Source organism: Elephantulus edwardii, unplaced genomic scaffold (genome assembly GCF_000299155.1).
Source record: "Elephantulus edwardii isolate Elephantulus edwardi_28Jun2011 unplaced genomic scaffold, EleEdw1.0 scaffold00097, whole genome shotgun sequence".
NCBI lineage: Eukaryota > Metazoa > Chordata > Mammalia > Macroscelidea > Macroscelididae > Elephantulus > Elephantulus edwardii.
The window spans coordinates 1,763,034-1,783,168 of NW_006399847.1; the positions used below are offsets into that span (position 1 = coordinate 1,763,034).

Consider the following 20,135-nt stretch of genomic DNA (forward strand, 5'->3'; position numbering starts at 1 on the left):
AACACTTTAGCTGCACTTCTCTAGGACAGACTTATTTGTTCTTTTGGCAGTCATGTGATATTCAGTACTCTTCTCTAACATCACAACTCAGTGGCTTTGATTCTTCTACTTTCATCCTTGTTTATTGCCCAGCTTTCAGCAGTTTTAAAAGACCTTGACCTGTATCAAGCATAACTTAGTCTTTAAATGGATGTTATTGCTTTAGCCCTTAGGAGAGAGTCCTTGACAGTAGATTTTCCTAGTGCAACATGTCTTTTGATTTTATTTATGGATAGGAAGTCTTAAGTTCCTACATACTTGTACATGTAAAGGTGTATGTAAAAGGTCCATGTATCTGCATGTTTGAATAATATCTGCATAAGGGTCACAGTTATGAAAACTTCTTCGACATATCCAGCCACATACTAGATTGACTCTTCGGTTAAAAATTCAGGACCTGGTCTCTTGGGACCTGAGTCAGTTGGCCTACCAGTTCATAGAGGCAATGCTCTACATCCTAGTTTGATGACTAGCACCTGTGGTCTTAAAGGACTCCAGGAACCACCAGATACAATTCTTGATCTTCTTAAAAAAGAGACTAAAGGAACCAGCAACTGAACTAAACTACTCTGATCCCTATGAACCCTTGCCTCCTGTAGCCTGAGACCGATAAAACTACCATTACTAGTGGTTCTGATAATGATGCAATAGAAAATCCCAGCTAGAGTGGGAGAAAAATGTAGAATAAAATTTAACATATTGAATGTGAAAAATCAATAATGCTTTTTAAACTACCACTCCTATCACATCAAAATATAAAAAGCCAGACCAATGAAAGGCAGGAAGAACCTCCTAGACTTACTTGGAAACACTTGGAACCACAAATGGAACCCTCCCCAAAGGCCCTCGTTCAGCCATGTCATAGATGACCTAAAGAAACGATCCTTTGTGAGCAATGTGTTCCTTTGGACAGTCACCTGTATGAGAGCAAAGACCAAAACATAGCCTAACACAGAAATGAAAAACCAGCAGGAGCCCGGCAGGCACCACCCAGGACTCTGAGGTTCAGTAGGTCTAGTTTCACCATTTATTTAAAGAAAAAGAAAAAAGGGCAACAAAACCTTGATGCCCATGCAGGCAGACAGAACAACAGATATATTGAACTTTCACTGATAAGATAGAAACAAACTGTATAAAATACTAACAGACTTAACTGAGCCATGCTTTAGAGCTATTCAAGAATACTGTTCAAGACTGTTACTATAAAATTACACTTCAGCCCACCCTGATTACTGTTTGCTTAAAAAAAAAATCACCTATATAAGACTAGTTAAAAACTAAGATGAAACAAAGATGAGAATATAAGGGAGTAGACAAACTAGTTTAATAGAATTGGAACAACTAGAATGAAACTAATGAAAATGACCACATACTGTGAAAAATGTAGCCAGTGTCACTGACCAGCTTGTGTAGAAATTATTGAGCAGGAACCTAGCCTGCTTTGTGAACTTTCACAGAAGATACCATAAAAATATTTTTAAAAAGCAACAGATGTGGGAAATGCGTGTTCTAGTTTGCTTCGGTGCCTGAGCTACTGAGGGTCTAAGTCTTGGCAGCCGAAGAGTGTGGTTAGCAAGATGAACAAAGATGCGCAGATGAGAGCAGCAGTTAACCAAAAGTTGATAGAAACTGGAGAAAGAGAACGACTCAGAGAACTGCTGAGAGCCAAACTAATTGAATGTGGCTGGAAGGACCAGTTGAAAGTACACTGTAAAGAGATAATTAAAGAAAAAGGACTAGAATACATTACTGTTGATAACTTGGTGGCTGAAATCACTCCAAAAGGCAGAGCCCTGGTACCTGACAGTGTAAAGAAGGAACTCCTACAAAGAATAAAAACATTCCTTGCTCAGCATGCCAGCCTTTAAGATTGCATTAGATTGTGTTGTTCTGTGGTTTTATTTCTGAAAGTGAAACTTGCCATAAATTAGAAATCAGTTTCCTAAAAAAAATCCTTTTTTTGTATGATGGTATACTGTTTTCAGTAATGATGTATACATTGTATTGATTTTTTTCCCCTAAATGTGTTATTTTAATAAATATCTCATGAATTAAAAAAAAAACAAACAGATGTGACCTTTTTGGGCAAAAGGTTTTGTGTGTTTTTTTTTTTTTTGCAAAAGGTTTTTTTAATATGTTATAGCAGATTGGGCCTGTGTACATAAACTATGTATTATTTCCTATCTATCCACTTCCTAAATAACATACCTCCGGAAACTCTATAAACCTTGATAAATGTCGATAGTTGTAGAGGGACTTCGGGACTTCAGGCCTTTTGTTCATAGGGTCACTATGAGTTGTACTCGACTCTAAGGCAATCAACAACAACGTTCTACCTTATGTATTTGCTAAATTTATACACACACATACAGAGTCTTAAATTGAACGTTGTACTTGCGGTATCATCTGCTGTGTTTATAGCCTATTGGTATTATTTAACTTGATTCCACAGTCAACACTCTTGGTAACAGCAGCCAGGAAATCAGGAGATTAATTGCATTGGGAAAGTCAGCTGTAAATACTAAAGTGCAACGACGTCAGGCTGGAGACTAAGGTGCGCCTAATCCAGGCTATAGTCTTTGCATTTACATGCTATGCATCAGAGAGTTGGACAATGAATAGGGGATGATAGAAAGAGAATTGATGCCTTTGAGTTGTAGTGCTGGAGAAGAGTGTTGAATATACCATGGACTGCTAGGAGAACAAATAAGTTTGTCCTGGAGAGGGTGAAGCCAGAAGGCTCCTTCAAGTCAAGGATTCTAAAGCTTCCTCTGACATACTTTGGGCATGTTGCAAGGAGGGACATCCTGTTTGGGAGAGTGGAGGGACGCGGCACAGGAGAGGAAGACCCTTGGATAAGATGGATCGATTCTGTGAGTGGAGTGGTGGAAATGTGTTTGAGATGGCGAGGTTGGCACAGGATAGAGGAGTGTTTAGGGCTCTTGTATATAGGGTCGCCATGAGTTGCAAGCAACTCGATGGTACATAACAGTAACAACAACTGAAGCAATTATTAGAATCTCTATAAAAGAAAGCCATGAAAATTTTCTTTTACTCAAGTTATTTCTTCGTATATTTGAAAATATTTTATCAGAAAAAAGAATTAAACATGTCACTATCATGAAAAAATGAAGGAAAAATTAAAAAAACTTTTCCACCCCTTTACTCTCCAGTGGCTTGTCCTTACATTATGAGGACATAACAAAAGGACCACATTGTGTTATTCGAGGTGTTACAGCTAAGGGGCCAGTAAATTCCTGTCAAGGCAAGGTAAGCATTTTACATAAATGTTGTAATTGTTAAGTATTTCTCGTGGTAAAAAATTAGATTGGAAATTCATACTTTGATGACACGTTTTGCAACAGGATGACAGTAAAGCTGAGTTTTGGGGGAATAATAGAATCATGTCAATTGACTTAACCTATAAGAAAACCAGGAAAAAGTTCACTACCGTTTAGTAAAATTTTATGAATTTGTTATTTCTCACTTGTTTTCATTTTTATTCCATTCCTTTCATGTTTGAAGCCATTTCCTCAGTAGTCATCTAGTGCTGTTTCCCCCCCTTTTCATCTTTAAATAAATAGGAATATTTTCAATAAATGGGTACTTGAGAAATTTTAGCTCACTTTTTAAAACATAATTGATTTGGCATTTTTTTGTCCAAAGGGAAATGTTTGAGGATGAGAGTTGGTTAGCAAAGTTAAAGGCATAAACTCCAATAAGATAATTTTTCATTGTACAACAGTTAATATTTCAGTTATGTAAACAGCTAGTAGAGGGGAAAATTTTTTTACCTCACAACCAGAGGTAAAAAAACACCAGTTAGTAGATGTATATAGAGTCACACTAGAGAGTACAAAAGATGAGACTTATTTGGCTGCTAACTCAACAGTTGCCAATTCTCATCAACCCAGAGACTTTAACGATTGGGCAGTCTACTTTCAGGAAGAGTCAACCATTGAAAACCAGAATGTATGGAGCAGAGTTATAGTCTGACCCACACCAGTCAGGATCAACTTAAGGGCACCTGATTTTAATTGATTTGTATTACTAACAAGAACACAGACCATTAATAACCCAATTGATGCTATTTTTAAACAGTCTTCATATCATTAAATTCAATCATTTCCCCACCAGTAGATAAAATACAGTTTGTGGATTTCATTAAGTATTATACTCTACTTTGTATAATTCTATCAAAGTTTGAGTACTATACATCTTTCTGAATTAAATTTTTTTTAGTAGTAAAAGAACTTAAAAAGAATTAATTTGGCATTAGTAACATACACAGTTTTGTAAACTTTTTAGTTTCAGATAATTGTATATTTACAAAGGAGTTGCAGACACTTTCTAAATCCTCTCTACCTAGTTGCTTCTACATAACTCCTGTACACTTAACCAAGAAATTAACAGTGGTGTAATATTAAACTACAGACTTAATTCCCTAGTTTTTCCACTAGAGGTTTTGTTTTTTGTTTTTTGTTTTTTTTCAAAATTTCCAGACTTTTGTCTTATTTATTCTACTTTTTAAAAGATATATTGTCTAACACCCATTTGTTTCTGATGATGATTCAGAGGTTATATTTTTTTAAGGACACTGTTGTTCACGAGAAAGCATTTTAAGACTATCTTTCCCCTATAGTTCTTTTCACCTCACAGTTCTTAGATGCATGTGTAAATATAAATTTTAATTTAAATTTAATATAAATTTTTGGTGAATATAAAATTACTGAGTAGATTACTATAATAACATAAATTGGAATAGAGATGACAAACTACTTAAATGTTGAGGCTTGGGGTTTAAGTCTTAAAATTTGTTTTCAACAGAATTTTAATTTGAAGGTCAGTCTGCCTGGTTTAAAAGAAGACTCTCAGATTTTGAAAATGAGACTACTGCCTGGTAATACTATTTTAAGAACTAATCTTAATATTTACATTTTAAATAATATTCTCATGTTTTAATTCAGTGACACTTTTAAAGAGATTTTTTTGGGTGTAAGTTTTGACAATACATTTAAATGTTGAACAGCTTAGAACAAAATGACCAATTAATTAAAAAATAAATAATAAAATTTGTTGAAAACCTATTGTTAATACTATTTACTAGGTTTATGCAATAACTGGGTTTGTCCGTTACCTTTTTTCTTTATATAATTTTCTCCTATTTTAAGTAGAAAAGATTCTAGTGTCAGTTTAATTAGTTTATTTTGATAATGATTTATAGATCATTTATCAACTTAACACAGACAAAGTGATATTAAAATGAAGGTATTTTAATTTAAGCTTAACACTTAGAAGCTAGCCAAAATTGGTTTTGGCCTGTTTTCTCATCAGTGAGATAATATTTACTTTTATGGAATTGTTATGAGGATTAAATAAGTTAAAACAGACAATTCTAAACTTTGCACAGTTCAGCAGTAACTCAGTTGAGGATGTAATTCTGAAATGTGGGAGGTTTGTTAACATGGTACAATACAGAGTGTGTACTGTCTAAACATGTAAAACACTTAAACCAGTTTAGGCAGGTGTTAAACCTGTTAACCACATGACCTAGATGAGAGGCTTACTCTTTATAGATCCCAGTTTTCTCATGTATAATATGGAGGAAGTAACAGTAGTAGTACTTTGTTTACTAAGATTCTTGTGAATGTTATATGAGAATAGTTCTTAATTAAAGTTAGTACAGTGTACACATAGAGAAAATAATAGAAACAGATCATACTGTAAAGTAAAATAATTATTTCCAATAACTAAACTATGTTTGCTTATGTTACTAGCATTTAGCATAAATTTATTTTTTAATTACCACTGTTTTTGCACAACTCGGGTCAATTTTTGCAGACATATAAATTCCATTCTTACTGATCTTATTGCAGATTTGGTCCTTAACTTTCTTATGACCTCATAACTGGGAGAAATCTAATCCATAAATGATTTGGATGTGCCATTACTAGTCTTTTTAAATGTGGTCTTTTAAGAGTTATGTAATGATATGTCTAAGGAATCATTTGACCTATAAAAAAAGTGAAAAAAAAAATTCAGCATCCGTCTTAAGTTACTAGTGCTGTTGTAACAGAAGGACCACAGTAGATGGTTTTAATAATCAGAAATTGGTTTTATCAAACTTCTCAGGGTGCTAGCACTAAGGTAAGGCATGCTCTTTCTGTCAATTCTGAGGAAAGGTCCTTATATCTTCAGCTTTTCTGGATATCACCATGTGATTTATGTTTAGTCTTCCTCACAAGTCTAGGAGGTTCTCAGTATAGAGACCCACGATCCAAAGGGACCAAAGCCACCATGTTCCAATCTTCTTTTGCTGATACAGAGGTGTGTCTTTCTCTGCTTACTCCTGTCTCATTTTTAAGATAAAAAGTGATACAGGCTACACTCCCAAGAAGCCTTCCCTTGCACAGATCAATCCAGTGATCTGAAAAAAAGGTAGTAACTTAAGAAAGGGTGATGGATCCTGCCTCATTAACCATTGGCAGAGCGTACAGTTAATACCTTATGACAGACTTGACTGTTTGAATCATAACAAGTTGTGGCTGACATTGAAAAGAATGGGAGGCACAGAGCACTTAATTGTACTCATGCGAAACCTATACCTGGACCAGGAGGCTGTTATGCAAACAGAGCAGGGGAACATTACTTGATTTAAAATTAAGAGATTGTGTCAGGGTTGCATTCTCTTTACATACCTATTCATTCAGTATGCTGAGCAAATTATTTGAGAAACTGGACTCTATGAAGAGGTGTGTGACATTAGGATCAGAGGGAGACTCATTAGTAACCTGCATTAGGCAGATCACACAACCTTGCTTGCTGAAAGTGAGGAGGGCTTGCAGCACTTGTTGCAGAAGATCAAGGAGTGCAGCCTTCAATAGGGATTGCATCTCAGTGTCAAGAAAACAGAGATTCTTATCACAGGACCAGTAGGCGGCAACATGGTGGATGAAGAAGCGATTGAAGCTATCAACAACTTCATCTTACTTGAATCCACAGTTAACACCCTTGGTACCAGCAGTCAGGAAATAAGGATTGCATTGCACTGGGAAAGTCTGCAGATAGAGACTTCTCCAAATTATTGAGGAGTAATGATGTCAGTTTGAGGACTGAGGTGCATCTAATTCAGTTCATAGTCTTTCTGACCACTTGCTGTGCGTCTGGGAGCTGGACAATGAATAAGGAGGATAGAATTGATACCTTTGAGCTCTGGTGTTGGAGAACAGCAAGGAACATCTCATGGACTGCGAAAAGGACAAACAAATATGTCTTGGAGAGGCTGAAGCTGGCGTGCTCTTTGGAGGAAAGGATTATGAGGCTTTGCCTCATATACTTTGGGCATGTTCCTTGGAGAAGGACATGATGCTTAGAAAGGTGAAGGGTCACTGAAGGAGAGGAATACCCTCTACTAGGTGGATTTCCACAGTGACTGCCCGCCTTGGCCTCCAGTGCATCAGGCAGTGTGGAGATGGCACAGGATAGGATGGGGTTCAGATCTTTTGTCCCTGTATACTCAACTTGATGGCACCAAAATAGAGGACAGTCACATTGTTGGAGATGATAGCCTAACCAAAGTTACTTCTTTTGATATTTCACTACTTCAGTCTTTGAAATCTAAATCTTTATTTAATTCTTCTTGGTAGGTCCCCCTCGTCGATTGAAAGTGAAACCTGACTCTGAAATTTTAGTTATAGAAAATGGAACAGCTTTCCCATTTCAGGTGGAGATTTTGGATGAATCAGACAATGTAACAGCACAACCAAAACTGGTAGTTCATTGCAAGGTAAGCTTATAGTAAAAGTAAGTAGATATTATCTTGAGATCCATCGAATTAGCAAGGACTGTATCAGTTAACTGATATATGGGAAATCTTATATAGTTTCCAAATCTTTAATGATTATTCTGTGGGAAAATTTCACTAATGATGATTTTCACTAGCCATAAGCCAGTAATGTTGCCAGCTGTACCCAGTTGGATAATGAAATTTATGAACCAAACTTCCTCCTTTCATTCTTCCCCATTTCAGTTTAAGTATTTCACTTAGGAGCAACATGGTAGTGTAAAACTAAATGTAAATGGGGACAAAATGGAAGTGGATGGAAAGCCATAAAGAGGAGAAAACCCAAATAGATAAGTGAAACGGTAAGAATAGTTGTTAAGGAAATGGCATTTTCTTTCAAAACTGACGTTTTACTTAGCCTTGTAGAAAATTATACTTTTCAGTCTGAAATTAACTGGAAGTTTGGGATTCTAATAACAATTTGTCTGTAGCCAGAAATAACAGCTGTAATAATTACTTGAAATTTTGAACAGCACTTAATTGAATTAGTTATTAGTTATGGTTGACATTGATCTTACACTATTTTGAATTCTTCTGATAGTTTCTAGGTGCTTCAAACCTTCCAGTCTATGTTGTGGATTGCAGTAGTTCTGGAACAAGTATTTTAACTGGACCTGCAATTCAAGTTCAGAATATTAAAAAAGATCAGACGCTTAAAGCAAGAATTGAAATACCAGTAAGTTGTTACATTACTTCTTAATCACATAGCGTTTTCATAGACGTGTTCTCTAACAGCTTAATTTTTCATGGATTTGTTTTGGTGGATTTGGGGTTTATTTTTTACTTTTAAGTATGAGACATTTTCTTTTCGCCCAAGGTAAATAAAGCAACAAAATCATGAAGTGGATAATTTTAACTTTTTGTATCGGACATTAATAACTTTCCTTTTATGATATTTTTTCTTTCTTCTGTCAGTTTATCATAGGGTAGTGGCTTGTGTGTTGCTATGATGCTGGAGCCTATGCCAGCAACATTATAGCTTTTAGCTGACCTTTCCATCTAAGACATAATAGAGAAGAGGATCTGATGATTTACTTAACAAATGGCCGGTGAAAACATCACAGATAGCATTGTGTCATACAGTGTCAGAAGAGGAATTCCTCCCACTGGGAAGCACTTAGAACACTATTCAGCAACACATCAACAAATGCGTTTCGATAAAAGTTGGAGCCAACTCCTGGGTGACCTTCCAGTGGGTTTTCAGAGGCTGTAAATCACACAGGCAGAGATTGCTAAACTGTTTCCCTCAGAGCAGCTGCTGTTGAGCTGCCTGCCTTTAGGTGGACAGCGCAACTCCTTATTCAGGAGCTCACCAGAGCTCTCTAGAACACTTCAAGGGAAGATATAATCCTCATATTCGTGACAGCCTTTCCAATGTAAAAGGATTAAAGCTTTTGAGACTTTAATTTGCTTATGTGGCAGAACCCCAAATGAGAAGAAACTGTTATAAAAACCCATTAACCTGCAGAACATGAATTACAGGAAAATGGAAACTTGTCTAAATTGAAGTGAAATACTTGAAGATAATATAAGCGTTAAGGAGCTGAAGTGGATGGCATTTGCCATTCTGAATTATGTAGTTACCTGGTCTTCGGTGCCAGGAATGAAAGTTGAAGAGGAATCGTTTTGCCTTATTCATTCATCGTCATAAAGAACATTTCAAGGTCTATCCAGAAGTACAGTGCTGTCAGTGAAAGTTTGAAAGGATACTATTCATACGTTTATAAAAGACCAATTAAAACTGTTAATTCTGATTCATTCACCAACACTAATGTGAACAGAAAATCTGTAGATTTTTTTTTACCAAATTCTTCAGTTTGAAATTGAGAAATCACACAATCAAAATGCATTAGTAATTACTGGTGATTAAAATGCCAAACAAACAAAGCAACTGTTGTGTATGGTGCAAGACTGACTAGGCTGTGTTTGATTCTGTTGTCAGTAGGGTTGCTGTGAGTCAAAACCAAGTGGATGGTACCAACAACAGAATGCAAAATTTGGAAATGTATAAGAAGGATGTGTAGTTGGAAAATAGACTCTTGGTGATAGAAATGCTAACATGTAAGAAGGATGAGCAGTTGGAAAATAGGGTCCTGGTTATAGAAATGCCAATGGAGATGGCATGATAGAATTTTCCAGGACCAGCCACCCAATCCCTAAAAATACCTTGTTTCCATAGTGTAAATGGTGATTATATGTAGACCTTACCAAGTGAAATACTCAAGATCCAGATGAACTCTGTGAAAAGAGAATAAGATCATAAGAGATAACTTATGATCAACATACATGGTATTAAAGGAATGTATAAATCTAAGCTCTACCGAAGGTGATGGAGAAAGAGGAAACTGTTACCAAGTAAGATGTTTTAACAAACGGAAGGCAGTGTTGCAAATTTTCCTTCATCTATATCTAGAAATTTGGAAGACAAGCATCTGTCAGATGACTAGAAGAGATCCTATGGGTTCCCATTCCAAAGACAAGTGATACACCATAATGGGAACACTCTCAGAAAGTATCATAAACATTGCATGCAACATTTTCATAGTAAAAGTTTGCTGAAAAGAACTTTAACAAGGAACTGCCAGAAATTCAAGTCAAATCCGAAAGACTAGAACAAGGGCTGTGTAATTATTGATGTCATATAGATCTTGTCTGGAAACAGAGCATATCAGAAAGTTGTTTATTTTGGTTGTCAATGATTTCAGTTTAACTGAATTCGCAGTCAGTGCCCATAGAAGTAGCAGTCAATAAATCAAAGATTATCAGTGGGTGAATGGATTAACTCTTACACATAAGCTCATTTGTAGCAAAAATTGTGAGAATAGCACAAGACTGAAGAATGTTTCATACTGTTTTACAAAGGGTAGCTATGGAATAAAAATTTACTTGGCAGTCCTTAATAGAAGTCCTTGAAAATTTTCTATTAAAATGCATAATTTAAGTACTAGCTTTCCTTTTTACTTTTGCTTTTTGTAGTTTACATTTATTTCGTAGAGTAGTGTAGTAAATATTTCTACCATTGAAGGCTATATACACATTTAATTTATGCCTATAATTTTTATAAATGCATACTTGAGTTTTCTCAGAAGCCGTTTCTGTGTAATGAGCTTTTTATTGGAGATTCATAGATGCTCTGCTAAAGTGTCAGCTATGCACTTGTTTCAACTCCACGGCAATGCCTTGGACTTTAACATTTTGTTATTGTAACCTAGTTCTCCTTAACAAGTCACTTGGACTCTGATTAACCAGTAAATTATAAAAGTTGTTGGTTGATGGCTGAGAGTTTACTCCTACGCATAGTGACAGTATGTACCGCATACCAAAACCTCCCTGAGCCTACACCATTCTCACACTGCAATGCTTAATTAAGCCCATTGTTGGAGACACTGTATCACTTCATCTTAGTGAGTCTTCCTATTCTTCTCTGACCCTCACCTTTGTAAGCATGATGTCCTTCTCCAAGGATTGACCCCTCCTGATAACATCCTCAGAGAACGTGAGATGCCATTTCCATGCCCTTTCATCTAAGGAACACTGGCTGCACCATTTCTAAAGTAGATTTTGTTTGTTTTTTCTGCAGTTCATGATATAATCAGTATTCGTCACCATAATTCAAAGGCATCTATCTTCTTCTGTCTTCCTTATTCGTTGGCCAATTTTCACATGCATATGATGCAATTTAGATACCATGTCTTGGGTCAGGCATACCTTAATCTTTAAACTTAGGTCCTTACTCTTTAGAACTTTAAAGAGATCTTGACAACAGAGTTGTCCAATGTAATACATCTTTTCATTTTTTGACTGATGATTCTGTAGGTATTGATTGACAGTTCAGCATAAAGAAAAACAAATCCTCATAATTAGACCATTAGGCACATTAAGTTTCAAGTTTATGTCAGTATGTTGACGTAATTATCCTTCAGTGCATATGGAACCCTTTTTTAGTTCTAAGTCACTTTGTCTGCTTACCTTGTGTACTATTAATTGAAAAAGCATGTTGCTTGCTTTTACTTAACCTAAAGTCATTAATATTCTACCCAAAGCATCCTTAAGTATTGCAACTTGAGGCTTGAGTTTGTTCTTCAGTTCTTTCAGCTTAAAAAATGGTGAGTGAGTTCCACCTCTTAGATTTTCTGACTACAGCTCTTCACACACACATTTCATTATAATGTTTTACTTTGTCTTCCTATGCTGTACTTTGAAATCTTCTGTTCAGCTCCTTAATTTCTTGATTTCCTCCCTTTGCTTTGGTTTCTCAGTGCTCTAGTGCAATATTCAGAGTCCTCTCTAAGACATCCATCTTGGTCTTGTCTTCTTACTCTTTCTTTGTAATGACCCTCTTCTTCCTTCCTGGATGATACTCTTGATATCCTCCCACAGCTCATCTGGTCTTCGCTCATTACTGTTAAGGCCTAAAACCTATTAAGATGGTTTTGAAATTTAGGTGAGATAGACTCAAGGTCAAATTTTGGTTCCTGCTATCTGGGAGGTTGAGCTCTTTAAGGAGAAATGTGGCATCAGGATTGGAGGAAGACTCATCAACAGTCCGCGTTATTGCAGATGACAGAACCCTGCTTGCTGAAACTTAGGAGGACCCAAAATGCTTGCTGCAGAAATTCAAGGATTGCAACCTTCAATATGGATTGAAGCTCAACATCAAGAAAACAAAGATTTCTCACCACTGGGCCGATTGGCAGCCTCAGGATAGATAATGAAGAGATTGCCATTGTTAACTGCTTCAGTTTGCTTGGCTCCACAATTAACATTCTTAGTACCATCAGCCTATAAATTAAAAGACTAATTACATTGATAAAGTCTCCTGTCAGAAAACTCTCCAAACTACTGAAGAGCAACAGTGTCAGTCTGGAGACTAAGGTGCGCCTAATTCATGCTGTGGTCTTTGCAGTTACTTGCTATGTGTCAGAAGACAGGACAATGACTAGGGATGATAGAAGGAGAATTGATGCTTTTGAGCTATGGTGCTGGAGAAAAGTATTCAGTATACCATGGACGGCTGAAAGAACAAACAGATTCATCCTAGAGAGGGTGAAATCAGACTGCTCCTTAGAGGCAAAGATTCTGAAGCTTCATCTGACATACTTTGGACATGTTACAAGGAAGGCCCAGTCCTTGGAGAAGGACATAATGCTTGGGAGGGTGGAGGGACAGTGCAAGAGAGGAAGACCCTCAATGAGATGGATTCATTCAGTGACTGGGGTAATGTATCAGAGACAAGATTGGCACAGGATAGAGCAGGACATAGGGCTGTTGTACATAGGGTTGCTGTTTGTCACAGGTGACTTGACAGCACATAAAAACAACAAAGTCATTGAATTGTGTTTTGTGGCTTCTATTTGTCTCTAGTTTTGTGGAAAGTTCTTAATTTCTTAAATCATTATTATAAATGCTGGTCAGCTGACTGATGTGATTAAAATGTCATAAATTTGTAATATTTTAAATAAATTTAGAAATAAGCCTTTTAAGTTCAAATGTATTAGGTTTTGGTTTTAAAACTATAGACAGTCACTATTTGTAACCTCTAATGGAATAAAATACAGAATTATTACTATTACAGTATTTTTTAATGACCAAATCTGTGAACATAGTATTCTATAAGATGATTTTGTACAAAATCCATGAGCTATCTAGCATTCACTGATAAAGCTGAAAAATGTGCTCTCAGTTCCGATGTTTCTCAGTGTGTGATATCTTCCCTCATCCTAGAGTTGTAAAGATGTGGCTGCTGTGGAGAAGACAATTAAGGTGCTTCCCAGTAGCCATGTTGCAAGACTGCAGATATTCAGTGTGGAAGGACAAAAGGCAATCCAGATCAAACATCAGGATGAAGTTAATTGGATAGCAGGCGATGTTATGCGTAATCTTATTTTTCAAATGTATGATGAAGGAGAAAGAGAAATCAACATAACATCAGCTTTAGCAGAAAAAATCAAGGTAAGTATCTCAAATAGATTGGTGGTTTGTTTTATTTTTTTGGAAGTCTTTGAACAAGTTTTATAAAGCAACAACTAAGAGGCTTCTCGCAGGACAAAGTCATGGACATTGAGTCCATTTTGGCTCATAGTAACTCTCCATTGACTTTCTGAGGCTATTAATCTTGAAAGAGGAAGACTGCTCATCTTCTTGCTTGAAGCCTCTGATGAGTATGAACTGCCAGAGATGAGCAGCTTGTCATTCCCTACCCAGTGCAACAAATAGAAGATACAGAGCTCTAGTTAAAATTCTAGTCTCCAGAACATTTTTATTTTCATAGGCTAAATTGAAATGTAGGTGATTCAGGTGTGACAAACTGATAGTTTGAGAAATAATGTTAACCAGTAAAGTCTAGTTAGGAAGCTCTGGTGGCCTAGTGGCAAGAAGCTGTGCTGCAGTTCTGAAGGCATGAGGTTCAAGGCCACCAGCCACTCCACAGGAGAAGGATGAGCAGTCTTCTGTGCAGTTAACTGTCTCTAAAAACACACTGGAGGGTCAGCTGTGGGTTGGTTCTGACTCAACAATATACAACAACAAAGTCTAGTGTGTGGTATTTTATATCTCACTCACCAGGAAATTAGTCAAAATGAGCAGAGAGACTTAACTTTATCAAGCAGGCACCCCTATAGATTTCTTTAAGAAAAAAATGTTATTTTGTCTGTAATGTGAAATGTATTCCTAAGAATCACTGCAGTAAGAAGAACTGATAATAAATTCACAGAGTATATGGGGAACTTTGAAGTTAGAAGAAGAATACACAAACTTGTTAGTGACCTTTTGTTAAGAAGTTGTATGCAACTAGATAGTATTAACGTTCATAGGATCCTGTAAGGCAGCGGAAGACTTACCTATAGTATTTCCTTGGCCAAAGTCTTGACAGAATCAGATCACCACATCTGTTCTCCCACAGATAGCCTGCTGATCATTTGAACCATTAGAGTTCTCTCGTTACAAAGAAACCTAATAAAACCTAGGGGGTAAAATAGTATCACATAATACTACAAAACATAGACACCTTACTTGGTATTTGTAGTTGGGTGCTGGAAAGATTGCAGGTTGTAAGCTGTTGAGGCATGATGAGAGTGATTATATTGAAAATTGCACTGAAAGTTTTATGTCCTCCGACATGGTAAACTGAGCTCCCTTCAGGGTGTCTTGGTTGTGTTGTTTTGTGTTTCCTTACAAGGCTTTCTGCATTTACCTAATGTTTCATGGTGAAATTGTGAATAAGCAAATGTGAAATTTGCTTTGTTTATTATTGCATTAATTTCATCCTTGCGCAGGGGCCATGCTAATCTTCTCTGTATTGTTCCAATTTTAGTATATGTGCTGCCGAAGCGAGCACTATTGCATTAATTTCAAAACAAGCCTTATAGTACAATTGTCTGTACTTTCCTTCTGGTGTCTCTAGAGATAAAACTACCCAGATCTTTTTAAAAAACCTCCATCAACAAAAACTGCCCAAGTCGTGAGTATGAGGAAATAAATTGGCAAAAATCACCTCCTTTCTAGGAAGGCAACATTTTTTAATCTTTCCCTAAGAATCTCCAGTTAACTCAAGTTGTAGGGAGTTGCCATTTTGGAATATGGTGTGGCATTATTCTCTTAAGACTGTTATTTCCTATATCCATGTTGAGTTTTCTGATGTAGGAGGAGAGATTTTGGTTTTGTTTTTTAACCAGGGTCCACTTGACCTTTTTAAAAGATCTTAATAGTAGTCAATACTCCAACTAGTTTACACACATATTCATATTCTCTCTTTCTTCCTCCCTTTCTCCCTCTCCCTCCCTCCTCTCTCTCTCACACACACCACTAGCACAAAGTGTATTAAAAGTAGTGCCTTCTAGTTGGCCTGCCTTACCCTCTGTCTCATGAACCTTGTTGTTGTATACTGTCGAGTTGGGACTGACCTATAGCTGACCCTGCAGTGGGTTTTCAGAGACAGTTCAGCACAGGGAGGAGATTGCCCATTTTTCTCCCACCAAGCAGCTGTTGAATTCGATCTGTGTGCCAATTGCAGCACAGCTTCTTTACAGTAGGCCACCAGCCTTTGAATTTCTTATCTAAGCTTTGGAGAACAATGAACTTTTCTATTAACTTGTGGTCTGCATTTGACAAGTATTTTAAAACATGAGCTTCTTAATTGACAAAGATATTAAATACCATCTTCTTTTCTACTAAATGTAGTCTTTAAGTGGATTGTATTCTTCAGGGAAATAAACAAAGATTGAGGAAGGTTGGCCTGACCTGGACTCTATTAAATCATTAGAATGAGTTGGGAAAAAGTTTTCGTCTTTTATGTAACTCTTACTCCTTAACTTCCATTATGAAAAACAGTAATGATAAAGAAGAAAAATGATTTCAAGATGAAAAATGAAGTAAGAATTTTATCCAGGGTTTAACTAGAGATCAGAAACAGTACAATATGAGCGATTTAGACATCACAGATACAGAAAGCTGAAAGTATACGTGTGATGAAACTAAAAAGATAGAGTTGATTTAGTACATAGCGTATCCTGTGGCCAACCAGAAGGTCAGCTATTTAATCCACCAGCCACCTGTCAGGAAAACAATGGGGATAGAAAGCCTTGGAACCTGTGGAGGGTTGATAGTAATCTGACCTCTCTTGATGGCACTGAATGGATAAAAGGGTCTTAGGGGAGGCATTAAAATTAGACAGCAGCTATGCAGATAACTACCTTAGTTGGTATAACTTTGACCGCTAAATAAGAGCGCACAAAGGTCTTATTTATTAGGGCCTCTATAAACAAAATTATCTTTAAAAATTATTAAAATATTACATCCTAGGAATGATCATATGATCTGATGTGTAAGTTATTTTTTTTGTAAGTCATTTTTAAATGATTATAACCACAGTTACCATCTTTTTGTCAAATCCTAATACAAGAAATGTAATATGAAAAATATATTTGTAAAATTAAAATAAATTTGTTTGAAACATGAGAATAAAAAGAGCAAAGAAGAAAATTCTACTTTATCATAGTACTATATGAAGCACTATTATTCCTGATTATGAATGGATATCCCCCTATCCCAACCCTTTTGAGACTAGGGAAGATCAATTCTATTTTAATTTAAGAGTTTAAGATAATTAAGAGTAGGAGCGAGTTGTCTAGGGTTTATATAATTACTGAACATGTCATTTCTCTCCTAGGTTAACTGGACTCCTGATATTAACAAAGAACACTTGCTCCAGGGTCTCCTTCCTGATGTACAAGTGCCAACATCTGTAAAAGATATGCGCTATTGCCAGGTTTCATTCCAGGATGACCACGTGTCATTGGAAAGTGCATTTACAGTAAGGTTTGTGGGCTTATTATATTTTGAAATCCAGCATATGGCACACATGTAAACATCTTTGATAAAGAAAATACTGCATTTTTCTGAAATACGGTTGGCAGACTGTAATAAAATCAGTGGAGACAAAATAATGTTTTCACTGCTTAGTTATCTTTAGAATGTCTGGAAGAATTTGAACGTTCCTTAAAAGGAACTGCTTTTAGTTCAATATGTAATGAAAACACTTGCAAAATGACAAAGATAAATATCTAATGGTACTCCCTATAAGCAAAGCACTACTGAAGACCAAAGGAAGAGGCCTCACACGTGGCCCAATCTTAGAAGCTACTGTAACAGCTACAGTATGAGATCAGCCAGGTGTTTGTACAGTAACAGGTCAGTAGACCAGTGGAGCAGATTAAAGAGCCCAGAGTGAAATATTAACCCCTTACAGACCTCTGATCTCTGACAAAAAAGGATGAACTCCATTAATGAGGGAGAAATAGTCTATTAACAAATAGTGCTGGTACCAGTTTGCAGAGAAATAAATCAGGGTCCTTAGCTTTTACAATAAAAAAAAAAAAATTAAAAAATACTAACTCGGGATGGATTATAGACCTGAGTATAGAACCTAAAAGCATGAAGATCATCAAGGAAAGATGGAAGCAAATTTATAGGCCCTAATACTGTTGTGTACTGACGAGTCAGAACTGACCCATAGCTAACCCTCCAGTGGGTTTTCAGAGACACAGCAGGAGAGTGTCCATCCTTTTCCCACTAGCAAACATAATAAAATGCATGAAATTAGAAGACTAATTATGGTAATTAAGCAGTAGTGGCATCCACTTTCTAAATTATATGCCTCTGGAAACTCTGTGAACTTTGATTACAATAGTTATAGAAAGGCTTCAGGCCTTTTGTTCATAAGGTTGCTCGCTATGAATCGTGCTTGATTCTTTGGCAATGAACAATAACAATAAGGTACTTGGAACTTCCTAAAAATTAAACATTCATGCACATCAAATTTGTTCACCAAGAATTAAAAGGGAACATATGCACTAAGGAAACTCTAGTAACAACATATTGGACAAGGCACCAGATCTCTAAAGTGTGTAGAAAATGTCAGTACCTCCACAACAGAAAGATTAACAAACTGACGTTTAACCAAAGAATACATTCAAGTTGGTAACAGACACATGAAAAACCAGCAGCAATCAGTAGCTGTTTCTTGTTAGGTCAGGTCAGGCCCAAATCCTCACCACCCTCTTGTAAAACAACAAACATTTCTTGATCCCATGCCATCGGTACAGTCTGGTGTGTTCAAGCCCACCCCTGCATCTGCTTTGTCATTCATCTCATTTAAAGGGCCTCCCCTTTGATTTGGTAATTTTACCAAGCGTGATGTACTGCTGCTCTAGGGACTGATCATTCCTAACAACGTACCCAAAGTATTTAGACAAATTTTCAACATCCTTGCTTCTAAAGAGCATTCTTGATATATTTCTTCCAAGACAGAATTTGTTTGTTCTTTTCACAGTTCCTTTTGTACTCTTCATTGGCACCAAAATTCATTACTCTTACTTCGTTGTCCGTAGTTTTTAGATACTTAAAAGCAGTTGAAAATACTGATGGCCTAAAGGTGAGATGCTGCGCTGCAATCCCAAAGGTTTGAATCCATCAGCTGCTCCACAGGAGAAGAATGGATAGTCTCCTCCCAATCAGTTTACTGCCTCTGAAAATTCTCCAGAGGGTCAGCTATGTGTTGTTTCTGACTTAAAAACTTTAAGTCTTTAAGTGATCAAAGTCTTTGAAGTGTTACCTTTGCTTTTTAATATTTTAAATAGAGCCTTGACAGCATTTACCTAGAGATAAAACTCAGAAGGTAAGAAGAGATTGGGAAATGGTAAACACAAGGGAAGTAGAAAACATGATATTAAATCACAGGGATTGCAATCAGTGTCAGAAAAGAAATTGTGTATTAACTGTTGAATGGAAAGCTAGTTTGCTCTATAAACTTGATCACTGAATATGTTATTCAAAAGGAAAACTGTTTTCATTGATTAGTGTTGATTGTTGATTTTTAACACTAAATCCATAATAAATGTCTGGAACCAACAGAAAAGGTAAAGACTGAAGTGAATGTATAATATATAAATAAACTCCCTCTTTGGCCTTATCCTTCACTTTAAGGCCTATATCTGTTTCCACAGCCTACATATTAGAGGAAAGGATTCAGGTGTACTGTACTGACCACAGTCAGATCCCTTGAAAGATCCCTTCTTTACTGGTCCAGTTGTTTTCTTTCTTAGTGCAGTGTCTTCATAACTTTTATTTAATACTCTGTACAAATTATGGCTTACCACTTCTGTAACTTTTGTCAGTATTCTCTGTTCTTTTTTACAAGCTGTGTCTTTTCCAATTCTTTTTAGATTAAGTTTTATGTTTTATTTTCATAAGTGAAAAGATATTTAGAATGTGTTACTGTATTTAAGTTTTGTAAATGTTATGTTAAGCTTTAACCTAATAGAAATGCTTTAAATGTTTCCTGCACGATAATGAGTTAATGGTACATGTAACAAAAGTCTTTTATTAACCAATTTTAGACCACTTCCTGATGAGCCTAAACATCTAAAATGTGATTTACAAGGAGGGAAAACAGTACAGATGGGCCAAGAACTTCAAGGAGAAATAGGTTTGTAGGTTTTCTATTTTTTTTTTCCCTTCACTCAGCGTATATTCAAGGTTTATTCATTTGATCAAGCACTTTTATAATTTTTTTAAAAATAGCCTTAGACACACTATCAAGGTGAGTTTAGAAACAACAATAATAGTTCCATTTCTCACTAGTTCCTAGGAAAAGAAGGCCTCCCATAATCATGGGCTGTAGGGGACTGTCTTTTTTAACACCAGAGTAAAAGATGGAGCCAAATCTGATAGAGCACTTGAAATAAATTAGATGAGA

At 36.3% G+C, this 20,135-nt stretch overlaps 1 protein-coding gene and 1 pseudogene across 1 annotated transcript in view; both read left to right on the forward strand.

Annotated features, from left to right (window-relative positions):
- SMCHD1 (structural maintenance of chromosomes flexible hinge domain containing 1) overlaps window positions 1-20,135 on the forward strand; it is a 166,750-nt gene that overhangs the window by 95,340 nt on the left and 51,275 nt on the right. Inside the window, exons 21-27 of the mRNA XM_006891422.1 lie at window positions 3,213-3,309; window positions 4,867-4,939; window positions 7,686-7,825; window positions 8,424-8,558; window positions 13,607-13,834; window positions 17,049-17,197; window positions 19,777-19,865. Coding sequence (XP_006891484.1) covers window positions 3,213-3,309; window positions 4,867-4,939; window positions 7,686-7,825; window positions 8,424-8,558; window positions 13,607-13,834; window positions 17,049-17,197; window positions 19,777-19,865 — 911 coding nt within the window. The remainder of the gene's footprint in view (window positions 1-3,212; window positions 3,310-4,866; window positions 4,940-7,685; window positions 7,826-8,423; window positions 8,559-13,606; window positions 13,835-17,048; window positions 17,198-19,776; window positions 19,866-20,135) is intronic.
- On the forward strand, window positions 1,611-1,907 carry LOC102856619 (annotated as a pseudogene).